We start from the raw sequence: 23,839 nt of genomic DNA, 5'->3' as shown, positions 1-23,839 counted from the left end.
AGGGAGAGATCTGTACATAACATCTTTTTCATCCTCAGAAACTGTGATGTTACCGTGACAATGCTTTCACATTTTGTGTGTATAACTCTGCTACAGGACTTACAAAACAAATTAAACAGTATCCAGTCATGGCAGCAGCAAGGTGGAGTCAAGGAAAATGTTCAAGTGAAATGCCCCATAGCCTCATTTGATACACATTATTACAGAAGTCTCGTAAATTGGAATGCTTTACCGCTACTCTCTGATGAACTGCATTTACCAACATTGAGTATTATTATATTGCTTTCACAACAGTGTGTGTAGGCTCTTCTGTGACAAAAACAGCATCTCAAGTCAGTCTTGATATGTTTCTCTTATTTTTTTAACAAACCATTCTGTTTTGTACATACATGGCACTTCTCCTACAATTCCGCTTATCAGAGAGGAAGCTAACGGCATGAGCCTTTCCATTTCCTTCAACACCACCAAGTGTGCTCCTGACACCTGAGACCAAGTTCATAGGAAACATCCTTAACGCTGCCCACGATGCACCGAGTTACATGATATATAGAGACAACAATGATTATGAAGCAACTTATGGTAGTGCTTGATATGCATTCATAGGTCACAGAACTTTTAATTTCTTATTGCAGGAATTTGTCTATATTGCTAACATATTCAGCAAACCAAAGTAATCAATTTTAGTCATGTCATTAGCTCAATGGTAAAGAATAAGATTTCAATAAAGTTATACCGCTACAGAATGGAATTACTCTAGCTGAGAAAATTCTTCTTCAAAAATAATATTCCAAGGTCATCTTAAATTCCTTACATCCTTATCTTCACTCATGCTTTAGTATGCTACATCACATGTTTTTTTTAACTCATGAAAATTATGCATATCGTATAAACCAGCCTTAGCAAATTTTCATTCATTTATTCAATTTAAGAGTAATAAGTTTAGCTGAAAAACATTTGGACATTCACTAAGTAACAAAGACAGTTATTGGCAATCTTCTTCCCCCTACTTCTTCTAGTACAGAAAGATGTCTAACCCATCTTTTGTCCACTTTTTTTTTTCTTTTTTTTTTTTTGCAACAGTCAGTTCTACAGAAAATAGTTTCATGGTATGGACTGGATCTATGCCCTTAACTGTTCCTTGCACCTGGTAACTGGCTGGCAATTTTGAACACTCATAAACGAGGTCCACCTGCTTACTCTGTCAAACTTGGCTCAGCTGCTCATTCACACAAAAAAGTTTGTACAAAAAGTACACTTAAACATTAATATAAAGTGAATGGTCACATTGTCAATATGAAACAAAACAAGTTTCTTACAAAAACATGAAAAAATAAGTACTATAACCTAATATCATGATCCTGGAATACACAACTATATATATATGTGCAACACTGTGGAAAACACTAACCTAAAAAAAAAAAGGTAATAAACTTAAGACCAACGTATCTGACCTACATCATGGTAACAAGGCAAGGGTTCAGTGTCACACCAATAAAAGGTTTCTCATTTTCATTACATGTTTTTTCTTTTAACAATCTAGTTATACAAGTAAAATGCTTTTCTCTGAAGTTCATATCAAGTCATCAGAAGTATAGATAGCCTTCAGGGTTCATGCAGCATTGGAAGTTTGGACACAGATTGTTTAAAATTACATTCATAAATTGAAATGGCTGAAAAACTTCTTGGGAAGCATTTTACTTTGTTTTTATTTTTCTATAATGAATTAATTCATCATGTATAGGTCGAAAGTAAATCCATGTAGGGAGTAACACCCCTATTTACATGGATGATTCTATATGTACTTTGTGTTTAGACATCTTTAATCACTTAAACCTACATTTTGTGAAAGCACTTATGATGTTCCATTTATGCAATTTCTGCAAGTAGTTTGAGAGCACATCCATGTCAATATATTTTCCTGTTTTCAAACGATGACACCACACCAAGATTTGCATCACCAAATACAGTTGTATGCAATACACTAAGAGGACTCTGCCAATTGTCTAACCTGAAGAAAAACTTCTTTCACACAGTTACAAATTTCTCATAAAAGAAAGTTATTACCTACAATATAAAAAATTTTCTTCATCTTGGTCTTCGTAACTAACACTGAAGCATATGCCCGTATATTGGCACATTAGAAGAGGTGATGTTTACACACAGTAGCACCCAATATTGGTTCTGCAATTTTGAAAACATTTTCTTCTTCATTCCTTCATTGTCATTATACCTTTTTGTGCTATATTATTTATAAAATGAGCTACAATTTCCATCTGTGTTCGGGAATTAAAACTTGCTGAAGGAAATGATTGTGGCATCTTGTCTCCTGGCCATATCGCGGGATGGCATTTCCAATTGTCCTTCCACTGACTTGCTTCCTATCATGGCAAATTTCTTAAAAACATGCATCAATGCACTTTCAATAAAACATTTCTCCACACAGCTTCTCTAACATCACCCATGACAGTCTTGAGAAGGCAGCTTGGTTTCACTCATGTTATCACTGACATGAGCTTTGTGGTTGGCAGTCATAGAGATACAAGTCTATCACTGTCTCTTGTTCAGCTTCAATGGAAATGACATCTTGGAGGGTGCAAGTTTTCAACATAACATTTTTTGATTTCAACTCTTTTAAATATATAAATCAGATATTTAAATATATGATTAAACTTATTGCACTATCTGCATTTGGCCATTCATGAAGTCTCTGTAGTGCTAACTCAAAGGAGTTTGAAGAAAGTCTCACTACAAGGAAATTCTTTCACACCAGCCTTACTATTATTTTGAATGAGCCCAATATTTCTTTCATAGCAAGACACACCGTAGCATCTGCTTTTTTTTCTAAAGAGAGCACCTCTGCAGCACAGAGATAAATGGTTCATTCTAGTGCAACTTATCACCACTAACTGCCTACAATTATTTGCTTACTCTAGCACCCGAGCTAGCCTGATTGTTTTCTCAGGTCCACACAGATTGCAGGCGAGTGCCGGCAGGCCTTGATAGTCAGTCTACGAAGTGATCAAAACTGTCTAGGTACTCCAGACTGGCCAAGTAGCAGAACCTGTACTCCTCCTAAAACACAGAAGTAAAGTCCATTAGCAAATTTGTATCCTTATGAATGAATCCACGAAAAGTATTATAACAGCTAAACATAATCATGTTATCACTGCTTATTACTAAGCAAGGATAGTAATTCTTACCAGTAAACCACTTAGCTAATTATTTTAAGATGAAAATATGCTACAAAGATAAAAATTAATTGATTAACTGAATTGTTACCAAAAAGATGATATTTGAGAGTAAGCTAAAACTAATATTGAAAAAAAAGGTACAATCCTGATAATAATAGGTCAAACAGGTATGAGCAACAGTTTTCAAGTTATTCTCTTACGCAAGTTATTACTTCGGTCATAAAGAATAATGATTCAAAGATGAGTAGACATCTTCCTATGAACAGGTAATTCAAAAAGTAAGATTATTTTCTCTCTCACCTCTGTCTGCACCATAGCTGGACGCTGTGTGCGGAGGTTGCGGACGGTCTGGAACATGTCAACAACACCCTCGTACTGCATGCGCTCCAGGACCTGGCTCAAGGTGATAAACACACCAGTGCGTCCAACGCCAGCACTAAAGGAGGAAAAGTAACTTGTTAGGATATGTAGGTGGAATTTAGATTTTTGGTGATTTTTTTTTTTAACTGATTTTTATTTTTTTTGTCTTTCATTTTGTTTTTCTTCTTTCTTTGTTACAGCAAATTATATTGTCTTAATTTTTACAGTTGCTATGATCCAAAGAACAAATTGTGATGTTTTTTGGATAATCTATTGAATAAAATATTTCTTTAATCTTATTTACATTCGCATCAGCTATCTTCCTATAATTTTGAATATTACCCTAAATCCTATATTTCTCCCAGACAGTGAGTAAACATAACCATAATGAGGAACCATCAACAAAAATGTTACCGTACTCATTCCTATCCTTTCCTGGTTCTATTTAGCATTACCTGCAGTGTACAGTGATGGGTCCATCTTGTCCAAACTGCTCCTTTGTCTTGTGCACTTGGCCTATGAAGTCAATGAACCCTTCTCCTGACTTTGGCACACCCTGGTTTACAGACATGATATTAATGAAATGGATTATATAAATATAAATATAAATATAAAGTAACACACGCACGCACGCACACACAAAATATACATGGAAAATGTGTGCATGATGTATGCAATCAAGATATAGTAAAATAGAATACATGTATTACTGTAAACAACTTCTTATCTCCTTTATATAGTTTTTCCTACAATCATGCTTGATGTTCAGTTACAAAATAAATAAAAATAAATAAAACTAGCAATTCCTCTGAATGTAGAAGTATTTAAAGATACAGAAGTCCATAATGCAACACTTGTTCCTCACTTAATTTATGTCACAATCCATTATTCATCAGGTTAACCAAACAAAGCACAGCCATTTAAAAAAAAAAAGTAAAGTGAAACTAATTGCATTAATTAAAGAGGAGAAGCTGCTACTTCAAATGATGTAGAATCTATAAAATGTATACCCATTTCAAAATGTTACTGCCTCATGAAAATATTAATGATGCTTTTATCGACAATAAGATTTATGCTAAATAATTCCAATATTTTCATTTACTTTATCATATCAAAGAAAGAAGCTGTTGCCATGCCTCATAATGTCTATTAATCAATCAATAAAAATTGTTTCTGTTGGTCTTAGCTCTACATCATAATATAACCATTTGAACAAAAAAAAAAAAAAAATTAAGCAGTAATAGGTTGAAGTTAATGCCCTTATTCATACTGAAAGATACGCACCTGTTCTGGCCATTCGATAAACTGGAACTGTCGTATGGTGCGAGACTGCCCATCTCTAGCATCAGTAACCTGTACAAAATAATATTAAATAAATAGTAAGTACTTTTTTCCCTGATAATAAATATTCTGCACTTGAGCTACGGTATCAAAAGGTGTAAATGCATAAATACACATACTGCAACATATTATGGCATATCTAAAAACCTTTGAATTATTTAAAATCCATTTATTTATCTTCAATTATTCATGGACAAATACAACAACAAACTTCTTAAAATTACTAACAATTCAGGAAACCATACTGTACCTTAAACTCCCTGAGAATATACTGAGGCATGTTATACTCAGCTATGGGATCCACCACATAAAACTGATATCGTTGAGAACGTTCATTTGGCCAGTACTGGTAACATTTTTCCTAAAGAAATAAGAAATTAAAGTTTATTACTAATCCCACAGCACATGTACAATCATTCTTGGGCCAATAGGGGTACTCTTTTTTCAATCCTTCAGTCCAGTGATTCAATAGAGTATGTAGGTTGCAACATGGCAGCAATGAAATCACATGCTACAGTAAGTTTCATTTACTTCCCAGACTGTCATTAACCCTATGACGACGGTGTGTCACACTCGTGTGACACAGCCAAACTCCCAATAACAGGGCGTCATGCCAGCGTGACGATTACAATGCAATATTGCAATCGCCCGGCATAGGGGTCTTTGCATAGCGAGTGCCCCGTCGGGAAAGGGTTAATGCCCCACAGTTATATATCCATATTTTTCACCAAAGAATTGAGAAGGTACACTATTTGCTTGAGTACAGTTTCTTTGGACATATGTAGTGTTAATCTTCCCTTGTGAATATCCCCATACTTTATATAAACAGTACTCAAAGAAGACTGGTTTACATGTTTCCATATTTTTAAAATGTATGTTCTTTGACCTGTAAGTTATCAAACATTGATTCTCCAATTTTCAACTGGCAATGATAAAGTTAACTCACTAAGTAATATCCTACACCTTAGGATTAAACCTAAAATAGTTGATGCTTCTCATTATCATTTGCATTCTCTTCCCACACCAATCTACAACAAAGCCTAAGACACTATGACAACGCACCCTGCCCATCTCCTTGAGTTTGGTGAGCATGACAACAATGGTGGAGTTGTGTTCCCAAAGCATCCGCCAGAAGTCGTCGACAGTCTCTTGCAATGGACCTTGTGTTGCTATGTAAGCACAGCGATACCTGAAAAGAGATTTAAAGCATGTGAGCTACAGTGCTAAATATAGTAATTGGATAATACAAAATAAAGGTGAAATAATTCCTGTTCATTTGAGGCACTTGGAATCATGTATCATTAGAAGAAGAAGAAGAAGAAGAAGAAAAAGAAGAAGAAGAAATGGATACCTGCTCTTAGATAAATAGAATAAGAAACTTAGTCATAATATGCTTACCTATAGCCATCAATAAAGCTGGCATTAATGTAGTCTGATCCCTCACTGCCGCGGAGAGGCTGAAGGCAAACACGAGTACTTTCGTATGGCAGGATGTTTACTAATCGGTTCTTGAATTTGTTGACAGGGAGGTTTGCGCTGACAAACCTTGATGGTTGGGCCTTGATGTTTGCGAGACGCTGTGGGGAATAACAGTTATCTTTATTTTTTACTGCTTTAATCTTATATTGATATATAAAATTTTCTGTTTTATCAAGGGCAATCTCCATCCCAAGAAATATTTTCTTATCTCTATAAAATTCAACTCCCCCCCCCCTCAAAAGAAAGAAAAAATATTACTCACCTTGAATTCCAGCTCCATGCCTGTCACGGTCTCTCCAGCTTCGACAGCCATTAACTTCTGGATGTGCGAGTGTAAACTGCGTGCGGGCACCTCCGATGCCCCTGCCATCACAGCCTCCAAGAGGGCATCATGTATAAAGATGTATTGGTCTTCGGTTTGGACCTGCAAATGCCATAGGTTTTAAATGTAGGTACAAAACAATAACTGGTTCACATAAAATTAGATAATAAAAAGGAGAAAGCATAGACATTGCCTGCCGATTACTGTGTAGTGATCTAACAGATTAATCAAACAATCATCATAGTTTAGCATTGAAGATAAAAAAGAACCAACTGTTAATTGGAAAAACACATTGATACATAAAAGGCACAAGCAACAACATAAATATTAAATAAAAATCTCTAGAGAGCCATACCATGTAGTTCCTTTGAGCGCGGAGACAAGTCACATGCCCATAGATATCGACACTCTGTTCGTGTTTTATCCTCTCTAGCATAGCATCAATTACAATAAATGCTCCCGTTCGGCCCACACCAGCACTGAAATAGTATAAGGTTCCAAGAGTGAATTAGAGCATAATCAAAACTATATCTTTACTGATATACTGCATTTGTTTAAAGTACAGGGAAATAATGACAATTCCACTGTCAGTCTTTCAACCAAGTCAACATCACAACAAGAAGGATTTTGCCAAAACCAGTTCTTTACCTGCAGTGAACGACGATTGGTCCCGAGTCGGTCGGGTTGACATGTCGCACTCGCCGCAGGAACATGAGGAATGGTGTTGGGTGGTCTGGAACACCATGGTCAGGCCAGGCAGTGAATTGGAATTGGCGAACTTCACGGCGGTCCAAGCTGCCAGACTGTAATAAAAAGTTAATGAACGATTCAAACACTTTTTGTTTATCACAAACCCCTAAAGACATTATTGGTATGATAATTTAAACCATTATATTAGTTAATGTCATCTTGCCAGTGTTGACGTACAAACATACATCATCCTTAAAAAACTGTTCCCATTAAAATTACTGGTCAACTATGCCTAATCTGCATTAAGCATATCAGTTAATATCATCGCTCTACATTACAGCATGATAAAATAAAAAGACAAAATAACATACATTACTTACTCTCTGTAACTGGAAAGTCCTGACAGTATAGGTGGCCAGTTCCTGAATGTCTGTCAGGGTGATGTGCATGATACCGTAAGTTTCCGTCTGTGACACTCTCCCAGGCCAATACTGGTCGCACTTGATCCTAGTTCTCTCTTCCAGCTTAGTCATCATCACAATAGTGCAAGAGCGCTGTTCCCAACACATGCGCCAGAAGTCTCCAAAAGTCTCCGGAAGAGGACCCTTAAAGATTGCAAATGGACAATAGATTAGATGATTACAAAACATATAAAAGCAATCAATATATATACAAAATACACACCACAACTGCAAATAAAACTATATTACATGACTGCTAAAAAATAAAATAACAATCAAGAGACCAGATATCAAAATCTTCTACTGAAAATGGAACACATTTCATCTGAATCATAATAATTTTTAGCATATTAACATTCTTTCTCTACTCTACTGCTAGCTTTTATACAAACCATGAATGATGATGAAGGTAGGTGAAAAGTTTATCATCTCCTGCAACTGATAAAGATACATAAAGAGGCACCCACACATATACACAAAAAAGACATATACATTTACATACCTGAGTGGCAATATATGCATTTTGTTTGCGATAGCCATCACAAAAGTTGGCATTGATATAATCACTTCCAGGAACTTCTTCAAGAGTCTGGAGAACTACCCTTGAATGGTCATATGCAATCACATTAGCATAGCGATTCTTTGGTTTGTTAACTTCGTGGTTACTATTATCCCAAGTGAACTGCTGTCCTGGTTCGATTGACTGCAAATTATATAGAAACATGCATTAATACCTTTAGAACTCTTTCACATGTGCTGGGTAAAGAAAAGATTGTTTTGGCATCATTGATTTCAAAATCTTTTAAATAACTTTTAAAAATGTATCACACATTACATACAGTACTTGGAGACAAGAATAGACTGAATTCAAGGATCAGTGAAATCTCAAAGATATCACAAACAAAAATATGAATACATATTTCATTATTTTGATCATTCCTCTGCTCCTTGCTCGCATAAAACTCACAAATAACCTTACCTCATACTCCTGTGAGAACTTCTGATTGTCGTTGCCCTTGAGTCTCTCAATGTGCTCTGCAAGCTGTGAGATGGGGATGGGAGGGTGAGAGATCATACCAGGCGTCTGGAAATTAAGTCTGCGCATCTTCACTGGATCAGAGGGAGCAGCTGGGATGACGCCAACATTGCCTCCACCACCACCGATCCCTCCACCCACATGACTGCCACCATGATCTGCCATTAAGGGCTTTGTCACCTGAGCCTGGTCGCGGGACTTGGGCTGCCTACGCCGCCTGCAAAGAGAAGTGATGTGTGTTAAAGTATTACCAATGAGCTGGTTTGTGAAATACTATTTCTAGATATTATGGAGCTATCTTGTGTAAATGAATTATCATTAAATGTCAACAGTAATATGATCTTCACATATAAATAAGCTTGTGTGAACATATCACTATCAAATATAATACCTAATGGTTGCCGAATTTTATTAGCATTATTATGACTTCTATATGTTCATATATCAACTCAACTTATAAAAGAACAATCAAACTTACTTCCAAACAAAGAGGAACAAGAATAGAGATATGACCACCAGCAGGACAGCTCCAATGACAGGACCAACAATCATCAGCATTTCCATATCATTCCCTGGGCCTGGAATTGGGACATTTGTTCCCTCATGTTCGGGAATGGGCTTGGGGCGCTCTGGGAGTTCCCCTGTGGGTGCAGCTCGCATATCCAGTGAGATGAAGTCTGAGAAGGGCGATGAAGTGTACAGGTGCTGTGGAGAGAAAAAACATTAGGTAAATGGGGTGACTGTAGTTGGAAAGAAATATCAGCAAAAATCTTTTGTATTACAGAAGGCTATTCTTGAACATGCAACTTGTTCCATAATATGCACTTTAATTAGAACCATCTTTTGAAAAGACGTACCTGTCCAGGAGTGTCGACAATGGCCCTTACGAAGATCTTGTACCTTCAAGAAAGGGAAAAAAGAGTATAATATTAATCACTTTGCAATTACATAGGACAATAACAAGTTTTGAAATCTTTAACAAAACATCACACAAACACAAAGTTTTACTTCAAAAATACCTCTTATTCTTCTGCAGTGGTCTGTTCTTAAATCCCTCATAAATCTGGCCGTTACCAAGAGAGAAGGAATATGGGATGTTGCGATGTAGGAACTTGGCCGCAATATAAGGTCCTTCCGCTAGAGCTTCCTTGCTTCCAGCCTTATTGGCTATGAGCTGCAAGAGATCGAGGATTCAAAATTAATCTGTCGTAATTCTTCTCTGTCCTGTCTCGTTTGTTGTTGTTGTTATTTGTTTACCAGATTATTCTAGAATTTAGAGTATATTTCCATTACCTCTCTTTTTGAACTATGCTTTTTGAATCCCCAATAAAAATCTTCAATAGTTCATATACCTAAAAGGTGGAATATAGTAGTATACAAGATTTTGTTTAAACAAGGCATACATGCTAAACAAGGTATATGCAGCAGAATCCTTTGCACTCATCCACTCTCTGCAATAGCTTTATTAATTGTATTATTAGTCCCCTTCTGATAGATAGCATTGTGAAGATATTCTTAATCTCACTGAGTTGTATAGAAAGGGTATAATTTTGTATTATTATATAGATATTATTAAATCACCGGCAAACAGTATTTGTAAGAAATTACCGCTAGCAAGCAGGCAACTTTTAGGAGCGTCATTTTTATCTTGTATATCTTACTTTAGACTGTGATGCATGTATTTCTTATAAGGATATAAGATTCTGCTGAATATCAAGAAACACAATACTCACACCATGATTGTGTAATTCAGGTGTAGATGAAGCGTGATGAAGTGATTTGCCCTATAATCATGTTTGGCAATGAGATACAGGAATTGATTAACAAAATAGAAAAGTTAATATTGTAGAAATTAATCCTTTTTGAGGAATCTGGGGGCAATGAAAGGTCGATGGATGGAGAGATTGGGGAGAGAAAGGATGCATGAAGGAATGTAGGATCAGATTGGAAAGGAGAGAGAAAAATAATGAAAAAACAAAAATAAAAATGTTTTGCAGTGCAAACACATGGCTAGTAAAAATCTGGTGTAACAATTCAAAAACCGGAAAAATTGTGCAAGGATCAGAGTGCAAAGGTCAAAGCTCAGGGATAGGAAGCTGGTATCAAGAAAAGTTGACATGCCACCAGTTTATATCTATTGCTAATATGTTTTAATCTGTATCATTCACAAGGCTTTTCCATAAATATTACGACTAGTGCTTAATCACCTTAACATGTATTGTATATTCCACCAAACATGCTTAAATCATCTGGCTTTGCTCTTCTTGAAGCTAACTAATATTGTACAAAATGAGAATATTTCAAGTTGACAGTATGCTATTCAGTTCACAGATAACATTCTATGGCGTTTCACAGATACTTACGTCATCAGTGAGATACTGATCAGGATTCTTAAAAGGGTGGAGTTTGTCCTCAGGCACAACTATAAGGTAATAAAAAGCTATAGGCCCGTACTCCTCCGATGCTTGGGGTAAAATCATAGCTATCTCGTGGTCACCATTGACACCATAGAAGTCAGGCTTCACCATCGGCTGAGGAGCTGGAAACAAAGGATTCTATCATTAAAATTCATTTCAAACAATGACATTGGCATGAGGAAAATTGTTACAGCATAATTACAGTAAATAGGCTCTTACCAGTAACCCTGTCATTACTACTGTTAAGATTACTACTGTTTGCAGTGCTATTACTAAAACTATAACTACTTGCTGTTGCTACCATCAGTAAAGAAATCAGTCCCAGTATTAATATTCACACTTCCTTACCAATCGTATTACAAAAACTTACCTGCCATCTGAGTGGTTACTGTGATCTTAGCAGGTGGACGGTACTCTTGGGTCTGTGGTACAGCAGTGACATTCACAGTGTAGGTGGTGAAGGGACGCAAATCTTCTATGATGAAGCTATGCTTGCGCTTGTTAACAATGTGGGTAGAAACACCAATCTTCTGGACTTGGGTCACACCCTGAGCATCAACAAATTCCTTCACTGCACTGTAGGTCACCTATTAGGGCAGAGGATTATCAAATTAGGAGGTAAATCAAATTATATCTTTCAAATCTTTGATTCAATTGTCATTCTAAGAAGCGAGAGTGAGAAATAACCCTTACAATCACATATTTTAGTAACTTTGAGATGAATGGGAATACTAAGAATCTGCAATCTTATATAACCAAGGGATTCCTTTCATCATAAAGAGCCTCTCACTAATTAGATAACTTTTTTCTCCATAATGCTATTTCTTACCTTAAAGTGCAAGGGGTTCAGTTGAATAGGTGGCCCCCAGGTGAGATTCGCCGAGTGTGTGGTGACATGATGAGCGCGCAGGTGCATTGGTACGTCCACTGGCTTCACACGCACAGGTAGCATTGTTGACAAGCGACCCAATCCCTAATAAAGTGAGGTTTGTTAAATCTCTCTCTAGTAAGAACCAAAGACATTTTACTAACCCTTGAACACTCAGGGATGTTTTCACCAAATTAACTTCTGAAAACTGGTTGGACATGCTACAAACAATAAAGAAATGGCTTAGCTTATCATCTGACTGATATGAACAAGTGAGGGAAGCTGGGTTATCACATTAGTATGGTTGGTGATGCCACTGAGCCCCAATTGCATACTTACACATTTCTTCAACACTTGGCCCTTTCATATACCATTTACCCTCCCTGAACCAGATTTGCCAACTACCCTCACCCATATACTTTGACTTTCCTTCCTTAACCACAATACTCTTTTTCAGAAAATGTAACTCCTACTGAGACCAACAAACATTACTCACAGAGGATGGGTTTAAAGCTACTATTTGTTAAAGGATACTGAAGGCAAATAAGGTATGTTATGTTCAATATGGTAACTATTAAAAATGAATTAATTCCTATACAGGTAAAAGGAAAAATTTGTCAAATAATTTTTTTCCCAGTGTATTTAAAGTTCAGTTACATTGTACTTTTTAACATTTCATCAAAAACTTGTTAACCCATTGGTCGCAGTTTTAGTAAAATTTGTATACAGTCGGATGGCGGGTTTACATTGTCTGGCACAGTGCCATCTGTGTCTACGATCAACTCTGCCTTGGCAGCAAATCATGTTATTCGTTGTCAATGGGTTAATATTAATTGATTTAGGCCTATGCGTTCAAGAGCCCCGGCATTGCAACTTGCAAGGCTGGAATGCCCCCGGCATGAATGGGTTAAAAAAGAAAGTACTTACTGTTGCAGTTCTGGCAGCTACAGCAATGGCATACTCAGCATGGCGTTCCAAGTTTTGAAGCTCAGCTGAGTGGGTTACAGGAACTTTGATGTGGGTCCAAAGGTCCAAGTCAGCTGATGGAGCCATTGTGTAGAACACCTGGCAAGAAAAGACAAAGTCATCATACTCTTGAGATTATTAACGCAAATTTTGTCCCATACATTTCATACTAATATCACTTCCAATTCAGAATGATTTAATTGTAAACATACCTGATATCCTATAACTTTCCCACGAGAAGGAACAGGTTCCCACCATATTTCAATAGAGGATTCTGAAGTGGCGAGCCCCTGAAGGGACATGGGTGCTCGAACAAGGTCTGGCTCTGTGTGTAAGTGTAGGATATCGCTATATGGGCCAGGACCCTTTGAAGTCCAAGAGCGTACCTGTAAAATAAATACAAATTTATTTACACCTATTTCTCTTTCCTGTTCTCTTCCTCTCAAATAATGAATTAATGGTACCACACACCATTGACGAACTAAACCATATGCTCATATTTATGATTAATACAAATAATAAACATGTATTTTGGGGAAAAAAAAACATACCTTGAAAGTATAATCCATATTCTCTTCTAGACCATTGAAGACTATTCTCCCTTCTGATGTGTTTCTTTCATGTTTAAAATCATTGTTCAGTATCACATTCTTGTTGAATTGCACATCATACATATGAATAACTCCATTCCTTTCATTTGGCTTCGGTAAATCCCATGTGAAGACAATAGTGCCTGGAGTTTGGTATCTGCAATGAAATGTAATCCAGTTATTCTCTCACCCTTTCTCTCTCTAAACTAAAAGAAAACTATTAACGATTATCAAAGTTCCTAGAGTTTTGTAAGTGTAATGATGTGTAACAAAATTATATTCAGACACATTAAACTGAAAGGTAATTATCAATGAAAATTTTAACAACTGGTCATTCTATGCTTTAATAAACTATGATTACCTATGAATACTGGATGTAAAAAATAAAGAATAAAACCTCCAATGCACTTTTGCTCACCTATATGTAATGTTGGTCGGAGGACCAGATGGCGGCGCCTCGGGAGTCATGTAGTACTCAACTGCCTCCTGACCGTAGTTTATGTGGTTGCGACCTGCTACACGAATCTCATACTCTATTCCCCTCTGCAGATCATTGAGTGTCTTGTGCAGCATCGAACGGCCCTCAAGGCTGACAGTATTTAGCTTTTCTCCTTGGTGAAATAAAAGGAAATATAAATAATCTAAAGTCATTGTATCATATAAAGAGGAAGAGAAAAAAAAAAAATTTCAAGTGAAAACATCTACATCATCATCAAAATTTTTACAACAAAATTTTTCAAATTTGTCTATATCACATTACGTTTACCTCTTGGTCCATATCTCAGACGGTAGCCCATTATCTCTCCATAAGTCTGAGTTGGAGTTTTCCACTCAACAAATACAGACAATCTTCCATTAGATCTATCTATGGTCCCACTGAAATAGAAAGCAATAACATTAGCAACTATAAATTTCCATTAATGGAAGCATATAAAATCTGAACAGTTTCCTGACATCTCATAATGTTTAATCTTTCACATCAGTCTATTATCAATTATATAATGTACTCCAAGAAGGCTATCTTTTGCTATCTATTACTGTATATATATTCTTTTCATATCCCACTTACTTCACAATCAGATCAGGCTTGTTGGGGACACCGCCTGGCATCTGCACTTTGGTAGGTAATGACCTTTCACCATCACCTTTTCTTGTTATAGCTGACACCTGCACTTGATACTCTGTGTCCGGGTGCAGATCAATAACCACATAACTAGTCGCTTCACCATTGTGTACTGTGTATGGCATGGAACCAGGAATAATCATACTGCCTCCCTGAAAAAAGAAAAATTTATTAGCTTCATGGGAATATTATGGAATATCTTATATATTAGGCCCTATTCAATACAACTTTAAAGTTCTAAGCTTAGTAATACATGAAAAGATATAATCAAACAACCTATACCCAACATGTCTCATGCTCTAACTCTCATCCAAATCTCATAGAAACTAATATAAACAATTTCATATTCTTGACAGTCTCAGCAAACCATAAAGAAAATTTTGTAAAGACAAAGGCCAATGCATCTTTCCTTACCCTTCCTTCGATCTCCTGCACATGGATCTGGTAGCCTCGAATAATGCCATTTCTCTCTCTCTCATTGGGTGGCATCCAAGTGACTCTAATGCTTGTGCTGTTGATGACCTCAACCTTCACGTTGCGTGGTTCACCGGGAACTATGAGGACAGTAAACAAAGATTAGAACAATTTTTTCAAGGTACACTAAAAGGATGCCTGAAAGCAAGCACCATCAAATATATCAACTTTTTACTTTGTTCATCAAAATGTAAAGTACTACAAGAAACAGCTATACATCTACACCCTAACACGATTCAAACAGAAGTGGAAGTACTGAGAGATACATACCATTGCTCATGGAGATGTTGTCTATTAGATAGAAAATAATACCAAGATATTTTATCCCAATAACTTTACACACCAATTTTTCCTCAAAAATCTCTCAGAATAGAACACACACATGGCTTAGGACCAGCCTTTACACAGTTTAACCAACCAATGGATAAGAAAAGTATTATAATAAACAGAAACTCCGGTGATGTTCTAGATCTAAAGGTTTTTCAGTATCACACACACCAAAAAATGTACTCTCCAGATCTGAAAATTGCTAATGACCTTTTCCCTTTATCAGTAAAACCAGTCTGTATAGGTATTCAAATCATTTGTGGGAGACATATGAAGACTATACCAATACATCTCCTTTGTTCTTGTTCCATTGCACAATAACATGGAGATGAATAAAAACAAAAAAATAGTCGTCAAAAAAAAATAATAATAATAAAATAAAAAGCAACACACCACTTCTAGAGCAGCCTACAAAGCCTCTCGTAAGATACCACAATTGCCGATCAAACTCAATATCAGCCCTTATGACAACATTATACTTAACACTTTATTTGACACACCACACCCTAAGGACCCTGAGAATGAAGACAGAGTAAAATATATTAAAAAAAAAGAGAAAAAAAAAGGAAAAAAATACAATAAAAACTACTTGACATATCGAGACACTTGTATCCCTTTAGCTCCATTTGGAAAATTGTCTGGGATACTTTAGCAAATACTGGTACACCTTAGCAAATACTGGGAGACCTTAGCAAATACTGGGACTTCTCAGTTCCCTTCCTTTGGTAATCATAAAACATTTGGGGAGGGATTCTAAGAATTATATTACCTGAATTTCCAAAGGGTTAGCGCATTACCTGAAACTGTACTTTGGAAAAATCACATCAAATACTTACATAGCTTCTATAGAACAAACAGCACATTTCAAGTTGAATAGGGGATAGAAATGCTGATTAATTTGCTCTGACTACAGTAAAGGAAATACTATGTGAGTGGAAAGACAGCCCCTTTCTTGCACGTAATCAGAGGATGAGAAAGGTGGGCGAGGATAGATAGGAGCGACACACAGCTTAGACGGGTAGGAGGAAAGGCTGGACTGGTCAACTGACAGTCTCACAGTAAACATTCCACCAAACCTCGCAGATGACACTTGACATACATGCAACTCTCTTACTGTGAGAGTTTAAAAAGGTGCCATGTATAATTATACGTGTTGACTAAGATAGGAAAGAATAATATCCTGAGCAAATCTATGGTCTGTGTAACTTAATGAACCGTATCATTCACATATTCACACAGCATACTGCTTCTGCTTCAACTACCTGAATATGGTTCCTTAGGACTGGAATAATGCAAATCCAGACTAAAAATTGCTTTTAGAAATATGTACAAGTGAGAAAGTGCAGCAAGTACACATCAGTCTCGAAACCATTCCTTTAGAACATTTACTTTAAAGTCAATTCTAAATAGTTATGCATGACACGATGTTGAAAATCCAATTCCTTATCTTGAACAGTGCAAAAGACAAAAAATAAGGGAAAAAAAATGGGAAAGCAATTAAGCTACGAAAAGTTATAAAACGAGAATATCAGAAACCAAAAATAAATGGCATTAAAAGTAATAATAAAATTTACACCACTTACTAGCACCACAACTACATAGCATTACAAACCCTGGTATACTTACGCAGCGGTTTAGCTGTCAATCGAAGGCGAGAGAGGAAAAAATGGAAACATTGCCATCAATAGCCTGCCAACACCTCACCTGAGTGTTTTTTTTTCTTATCTTTTCTTTTTTCTATTTTTTTTTTACACCATCCAACATATTATCTGCTACAAAGTGTCGAGAAGAAAAAGAAAATTCATGCAGGAGAATAGAGTAGATAGAGGTAATAGATGTAAGAGTAAGTGACAGACATGAAGGTATAGTTCTAATATATATATACATATATATATGTATATGTATATATGAAGATTAAGAGCAAAAGAGAAAAGAGAGAGAGAGACAGGGAAAGAGAAAGAAGTACAGAGACAGTGTGGTGCTTGGTGCATGTGACAGTGAGTGTAAAGCAGTGGCAACAAAAGATAAATACAAAGCAACCTAAGGTACTATGGAAGAAAGAGCACGAAAAGAAACAGTAACTACAGAGACCATCTACACCGTGCTCAGGGGAGGTTTTCAGATGCACAATAACTTGCAGCAAAACCACCCTACAGCAGTTACAGTGCAAGATATCCTACAGTAGCTAGCAGAGGAACTGGTCCAACAGCCAATGATACAGGATATATACTGTACATCCATTAGCAGCTCTTCAAGCCTATTGTAGGGACTGTCAGAACAATCAATCTTAAAGCAAGAGGCATGAGAAACATTTCTCTAACAACTGCTTTAATGTGCTATCTTGCATCAGCTGAGATAAAAAGTATTCCATAGGATTCTCTGAAGGAAACATTCCTTCTGCAGCTGAAGGAGACAACTATCACAGGTTCTTGTTTTATACTTTACACTGAAGGGGGTGAGGGAATCAAGTGCTGTAGGGTGGGAACATGTAAGGGTTTGTGTCAAGTCAATTTGGGGCAAGAATATGCTTAGTAATATAGGTTATAGTTGGTTTAGATATATTTTTTTACTGCTACCTATGAAATAGTGTAGTAAATCAAGAATATACGTGTTTATGAGGATTGGAGAGAGGACTGCACAAGTGCTGTATCAACATTATCCTATGTGTAATTTACTTGTTGCTAATAGTAAAAATGTACATTTACTAAGCATATGGCACCAAAAACATGGGTCTCCTTCATCTTCATTTTCCCAGGAGGCAAAACAGCACAGAGGAACAGAAGGTATGGTATTATGTCTTGGGTTTGTGAGCCAGCGGTGTTTACAGTGAAGAGCAGGAGAAGGTTAAGGAACTGTTTATCCATGTTCAAGAAGGGGCAATTCTGGGAGCTAATCAATACATGACCTGACAAGTGGATCACTATTTCATCATTTTTCTCTCTCTTACAAGTTTATGAACTTGATTGCATTTTGTGCCAATCAATCTCTTGACAGGTTTGACTGGGTGATTTTTGTAATTTGTTATTGTGAAGAAAATTTTTCTACTATGTTGTAATAGTGGGGAGAGGGTTGGGAGGCCATCCATGATGTATTAGGGTGGAGCAAGGCTGTCCTCATGTAGGCGGGAGCTGTACTTACTAATGTATCCTTGTAAGGGGCAGGGAAACAAGTGTGTTAGTTTGATAACAGGTTCATGAAAGGCTGTACAGAAAGTTTTGTTGTTGGAGCTGTGATAAATATATCTACTTGTGATTTCTGGAGTCTGGTTAGTATATAAAAATTCTGGCATTCTTAGCTTGATGACTTTAGCTAGTATAGAAATAAAGCATTCATCATGAAAGAGAAAATAACATGACATCTTACTATAGACTCATTCTGTGCCATTATGGCATCAATTCCTCTGTAATGATATCAAAATACACATCATCTTCACTTTAAGTAGTTTTATATTATATGCATAGTGCTAAAATTAATTTTCATAAAAAAACATAAAAATTCTAAAATTAGCAACAGTCCTTAGATGTCTTGGCAATTTAATACTGGCTCACTTTTACTTCAGGCGATGAATTGCTTTGTCCTATTTTGATGAGTGTAACAAGGTGTCACAACATTCTTTACCTACAACAAAACTTAAGTTTTAGAAAACTAGTTCTATCTCCTTGTTTTTCATGTACCACACTAGGAGCCAATGTTATATGGGTTCATAAGAAAAGGAAAACATTTAAAAAGAAACACTACACTATTGAAGTAAATCTGAACAAGGAGTTTAGAGAACACACAATTAAAGGTGTTTTCATGTGACATGTACTTGGGGAAATAAAAGAAAGAACTGCCAGAAATTCCAAGGCAGATATTGTTAAGAATGCCAGGTTGGTGGTCAGGACTCTCTGGGTCGACCATGACTGTGGTGTGGAATATCAATATTGTAAGTGTCTCGTGCAACAGTTTTGTGCTGATCACTACATGTGCACATGGTCATCTTTGTGCAGCTGTGAGCTAGGAGACCTATATGCCTTTACAAAGCTGCTTGCCATTTTATCTGGGGGCAAAGCTACCCATTTTATTTTCTAACTATAAGCTGAGACTCAATTCTCCATCAATGTTGTTTTGTCTGGTGAGGAGTTTGCCAATATACTAAAAATTAGCAAGTTCATGTAATCTTAAAATGTCAAAACTAAATCTTGAGAAAAATTTTCTAAATCATTTATAACTGTTCATGAAAACTGCAACAATATCTCAGCATTCAACTGGATCTAGCATCTCATCCCTGCAGGTTATATCTTCTTAACAACAGTCCTATGAAATGGTTAACCATCATACAATGCTGTGTTGAACTACCTTCAATGTTACTTCAGATGGCCTGAATTCTTACAGCAATTTGGGTATACTTTGCAAAAGTTAATGGTTGTTACACCAATCATTTTTTTGGCTCAGCCAATAAAAGAGTAGAAAATGAACCCCAAATTCTTTGTAAGATGACAGACCATATAATGCCATCAGCCAACTAACTATTCCCAGTGACCTGGTAAAGTATTTCCTTTTGCCCTTCCTTACACAGTTTGCATGTTTGATGTTGTCCTGAGGAGAAATGGGTCACAGAAGACAGTGTACAGTTGAGAGTCTGGTAGGCCACCAATGCTAACAGTCCACTCTAGGCCTATGAGTTTTTACCCTGCTCTTGGCTTCTACTACTCCTCTGGGCTTTACACACAAATCTACAGCAAGCCACCAAGATCATTTACAAAGACTAGTTAAGCCTGTTCAAGCACTGATGGCCTCAAATTTCAAAATCTATCATTATCTATGTGCATTATAAATGTGCATGGTGCTCATGCAGTGAGGAAGGATAAAGTAACAGGTTGCTTAATGTCTAGAGCATGTATCTGCTGTTCATTTATGTCTGATGATACATCTTCCAAAATACTGAAAAGCATTATCTAGTTGAAGGAGAAAATGACAGTCATCTTTTTTATTACTCAGTCCTGGCTTTTTGCATGACTTGGCAAAGCAGAAGAATAATACTGAAGAATTGGTCTGCAATATCCTTTGTCTATCAACATTCCAAACAGGAATTAAATGACTCGTTTCAAACAACTCTGATTTACTTTTTTTCTCCAAATCAAGTTACCTTACATATGCAACCAGTTAGACACGTACCATCTTCATCTGTGCGGACTAGCTGGGGGTCCGATTTGACACCATCCCCTATGATAGTTCCCGCCAGCATCCACACTCTGTACTCTGTCCACTTCTGCAGGTTGGTAATGAGGTAATCCCGCTCTGTCGGCTCAGATATCGTGATCACCGAAGCATCTGAATCTGGTCTTGAGTTGTTGACATACATGAGTTTGTAGTGGGTGATCTTTCCATGTTGCTTGTCTTCAGGCGGAGGTTCCCACTCCACGCGGATTGTCTCCGAGTCTTCAGCAGCAGCACGGATGTTGCTGGGAGGAGCACCTGGGACTGTAAGAAAGGTAAAATACTCTTATTAACATTTTTTACACCTAGGAGGATATTTATGCATAGCATGATAACAAAGGAATTGCATGCTCCTTAGATATGAGCACTGTTTTGATGCTTGCTATCTGGTTGCTTTAATTAAGAGGAGAAGTCACAGGAATCTGTGTCCCTTTCACTTCTCCCCCACTTCATGCTTGCAATAAATACATGAAATTACTTTGATATTAGGAATACATACTTGCTACACTGGAAAGTATAACTTGTACATATGATCTTCTGACAGTAAGTCCTTCAGCAATAAGATCTGAGAAGTCTGTTAGCCCTTTTCAGTAGGCTGATGGTACTTATATAAAGACTATAGTCTACAAAAACTCCATTTAAATCCTTATACTGGTGCATATTACTTAAGCATTATCACCGTACAAACAGTTGATTTTTGCTGTTTTACAATCGGTAACTCTCCAGTTCAGGGACAAGGTGGTGTAGGACTCCAGTTCTGGCAACAGTTCAAAAAATAAACTATGATGCCAAACCAGAAGCCTTTACATCTTGAATCTACCAATATACCACAATTAGTCCAGAGAGCTTCTCACTATCCTCATTTTTTACCTCACACTATCTCTCTAATTCTCATTATCTCAGAAAAAAAAATATATAAATCTAACTAAGGACATAAGAATAAGAATAAGGACTAAGAATAAGATAAAAGTAGAGTTAGTATAAGGAGAGAACCCAGTTACATTTTCCATAATAATTCTTTTAGAAATAACTATCTAACCGAATTTCAGACAAAAATCAAAATTAAAGCCTGTGCTGGCCTTGCTACAGCAAAAATTCTAACCTTCAGTATTTCAACAGCATTTCCATCTATCTTTATGAATAAATGATGCATTTACAAATGGAAAATAAAACTTCAAAGTAATGATGCTTCATACACTTTAATACCTATAATCAATCAATTAACACTGGAAACACAGTTTTATATTGTGATTTTAAGTATTGAGATACATAAAACTACAAATAATATCACTAATTAAGTTAAACTTGATCATTATCATGCATCATATGCAAGCATATATATATATATATATATATATATATATATATATATATATATATATATATATATATATATATATATATATATATATATATATATATATATATACTTGTGTGTTCGTGTATGTGTACATAAATATGTACATGAATGTGAACATGTATATATGAATATATGTATGTATGTATGTATGTATGTATGTATGTATGTATGTAGGTATGTATGTATATATGTATATATGATTGTGCATATATATATATGTATATATATATATATATATATATATATATATATATATATATATATATATATATATATATATATATATATATGTATGTATGTATGTATATATGATTGTGCATATATAAATATATGTATGTATGTATGTATGTATATATGATTGTGCATATATAAATATATGTATGTATGTATGTATGTATGTGTGTGTATGTATGCATGTAAGCATGTTTGTATGTTTCTATGTATGTATGAATATATATGTATATATGTATATGTTTGTATATATTCATATAGGTATATAAATATATAAGCATCTCTATCTATATTTCTCTATCTTTCTATGCATATATATATTTATATATAGATATAGATAGATAGATAAATAGCTAAAAATACAGATATAGATATAGATATATACATATAAACACACACACACATATAAATACATAAAATATATGTATATATATTTTTCAATTAATGCTGAATTGATTAATACTAATCATAACTAACACCAAAAGATATCCATTATAAGAACAGACTGTTAAAATGTAATGGCATGCATAACTAGGGAGTAAGTCTTCCATAGGTCTTAGGCCCCTCCAGAATATGGGTATTTGACATTTTCAACAACAGCACTAGGTAGTACCTGATTCTTAAATGCAATGTTGAAAGACCTTGTTGTGATATTTGGTATGAAGTGAGTAAAAATAAGATCTAAAGAATTTGAACTAGAAAGTTGGAAAAATGTATTTATATATAAATATATATATATTATATATATATATATATATATATATATATATATATATATATTATATATATATATATATATAATATATTATATATATATATGCTTATATATATATATATAGATACATATATATATATATATACATATATATATATATATATTCATATATATTTTTATACACATATATATATATATATATATATATATATATATATATATATAATATATATATATAATATATATATATATTATTATATATATATATATATATATATATATATATTATATATATATATAGTGTTCTATTTGAAACAACTCTCATCCACATATAGGATTAAATATCAAATAACCAGAGAAAAGATACTTCTGTATCAACCTAATATCATCACATGGAAAAAGCAGAAGACTTCTGGCCATATTTTTCATCCGGCCCCATTGTATTCTAGGCCCTTGGAACCATTCCTAGTGGATAATATGGCACTGTATAAAACTAATCTGAATTTCAAAATGATTGCGAATACTGTCAGTTACTAAAACACCTTACTCTAAAGTGCAACAGTACCAATCAATCAAATCTGAAAAACTGAACACTAAAATAAAGTTACTACTACAGATAAACAGATATAAGGGATAAACTTATTAAGAACTGTGGTCAAGTTTGAGACTTAACTGTGATAAACCAAACC

General features: G+C 35.4%; 1 protein-coding gene across 24 annotated transcripts in view; it reads right to left on the bottom strand.

The window, feature by feature from the left end:
* The window catches only part of Lar (tyrosine-protein phosphatase Lar), a 938,228-nt gene that overhangs the window by 741 nt on the left and 913,648 nt on the right, over positions 1-23,839 (bottom strand). For 11 of the 24 annotated variants that reach the window (XM_086550318.1, XM_086550308.1, XM_086550325.1 and 8 more), the window contains 29 exons: positions 20,803-21,108; positions 17,272-17,283; positions 15,259-15,398; positions 14,791-14,996; positions 14,488-14,597; positions 14,140-14,332; positions 13,683-13,878; positions 13,344-13,517; positions 13,093-13,230; positions 12,127-12,270; positions 11,668-11,884; positions 11,244-11,419; positions 10,614-10,664; positions 9,901-10,054; positions 9,738-9,784; positions 9,359-9,585; positions 8,824-9,097; positions 8,347-8,547; positions 7,764-7,988; positions 7,342-7,496; positions 7,049-7,172; positions 6,634-6,795; positions 6,291-6,469; positions 5,955-6,081; positions 5,143-5,253; positions 4,836-4,904; positions 4,007-4,107; positions 3,492-3,627; positions 1-3,072 (listed from right to left, as the gene is read on the bottom strand). The exon at positions 1-3,072 is cut by the window's left edge and continues 741 nt beyond it. In XM_086550318.1, coding sequence (XP_086406444.1) covers positions 3,004-3,072; positions 3,492-3,627; positions 4,007-4,107; positions 4,836-4,904; positions 5,143-5,253; positions 5,955-6,081; positions 6,291-6,469; positions 6,634-6,795; positions 7,049-7,172; positions 7,342-7,496; positions 7,764-7,988; positions 8,347-8,547; positions 8,824-9,097; positions 9,359-9,585; positions 9,738-9,784; positions 9,901-10,054; positions 10,614-10,664; positions 11,244-11,419; positions 11,668-11,884; positions 12,127-12,270; positions 13,093-13,230; positions 13,344-13,517; positions 13,683-13,878; positions 14,140-14,332; positions 14,488-14,597; positions 14,791-14,996; positions 15,259-15,398; positions 17,272-17,283; positions 20,803-21,108 — 4,424 coding nt within the window. In that variant the 3' untranslated portion in view covers positions 1-3,003. Of the gene's footprint in view, positions 3,073-3,491; positions 3,628-4,006; positions 4,108-4,835; positions 4,905-5,142; positions 5,254-5,954; positions 6,082-6,290; positions 6,470-6,633; positions 6,796-7,048; positions 7,173-7,341; positions 7,497-7,763; positions 7,989-8,346; positions 8,548-8,823; positions 9,098-9,358; positions 9,586-9,737; positions 9,785-9,899; positions 10,055-10,613; positions 10,665-11,243; positions 11,420-11,667; positions 11,885-12,126; positions 12,271-13,092; positions 13,231-13,343; positions 13,518-13,682; positions 13,879-14,139; positions 14,333-14,487; positions 14,598-14,790; positions 14,997-15,258; positions 15,399-17,271; positions 17,284-20,802; positions 21,109-23,839 lie in introns of all 24 variants that reach the window. The other 13 variants (XM_086550317.1, XM_086550321.1, XM_086550319.1 and 10 more) reach the window with 8 other exon arrangements.

Source organism: Penaeus japonicus, unplaced genomic scaffold (assembly GCF_977035675.1).
Source record: "Penaeus japonicus unplaced genomic scaffold, GWHDUDI00000001_assembly GWHDUDI00000023, whole genome shotgun sequence".
Lineage (NCBI taxonomy): Eukaryota > Metazoa > Arthropoda > Malacostraca > Decapoda > Penaeidae > Penaeus > Penaeus japonicus.
Note: the sequence above shows the minus strand (reverse complement) of the source record. Positions and strands in the feature narration are given on the sequence as shown.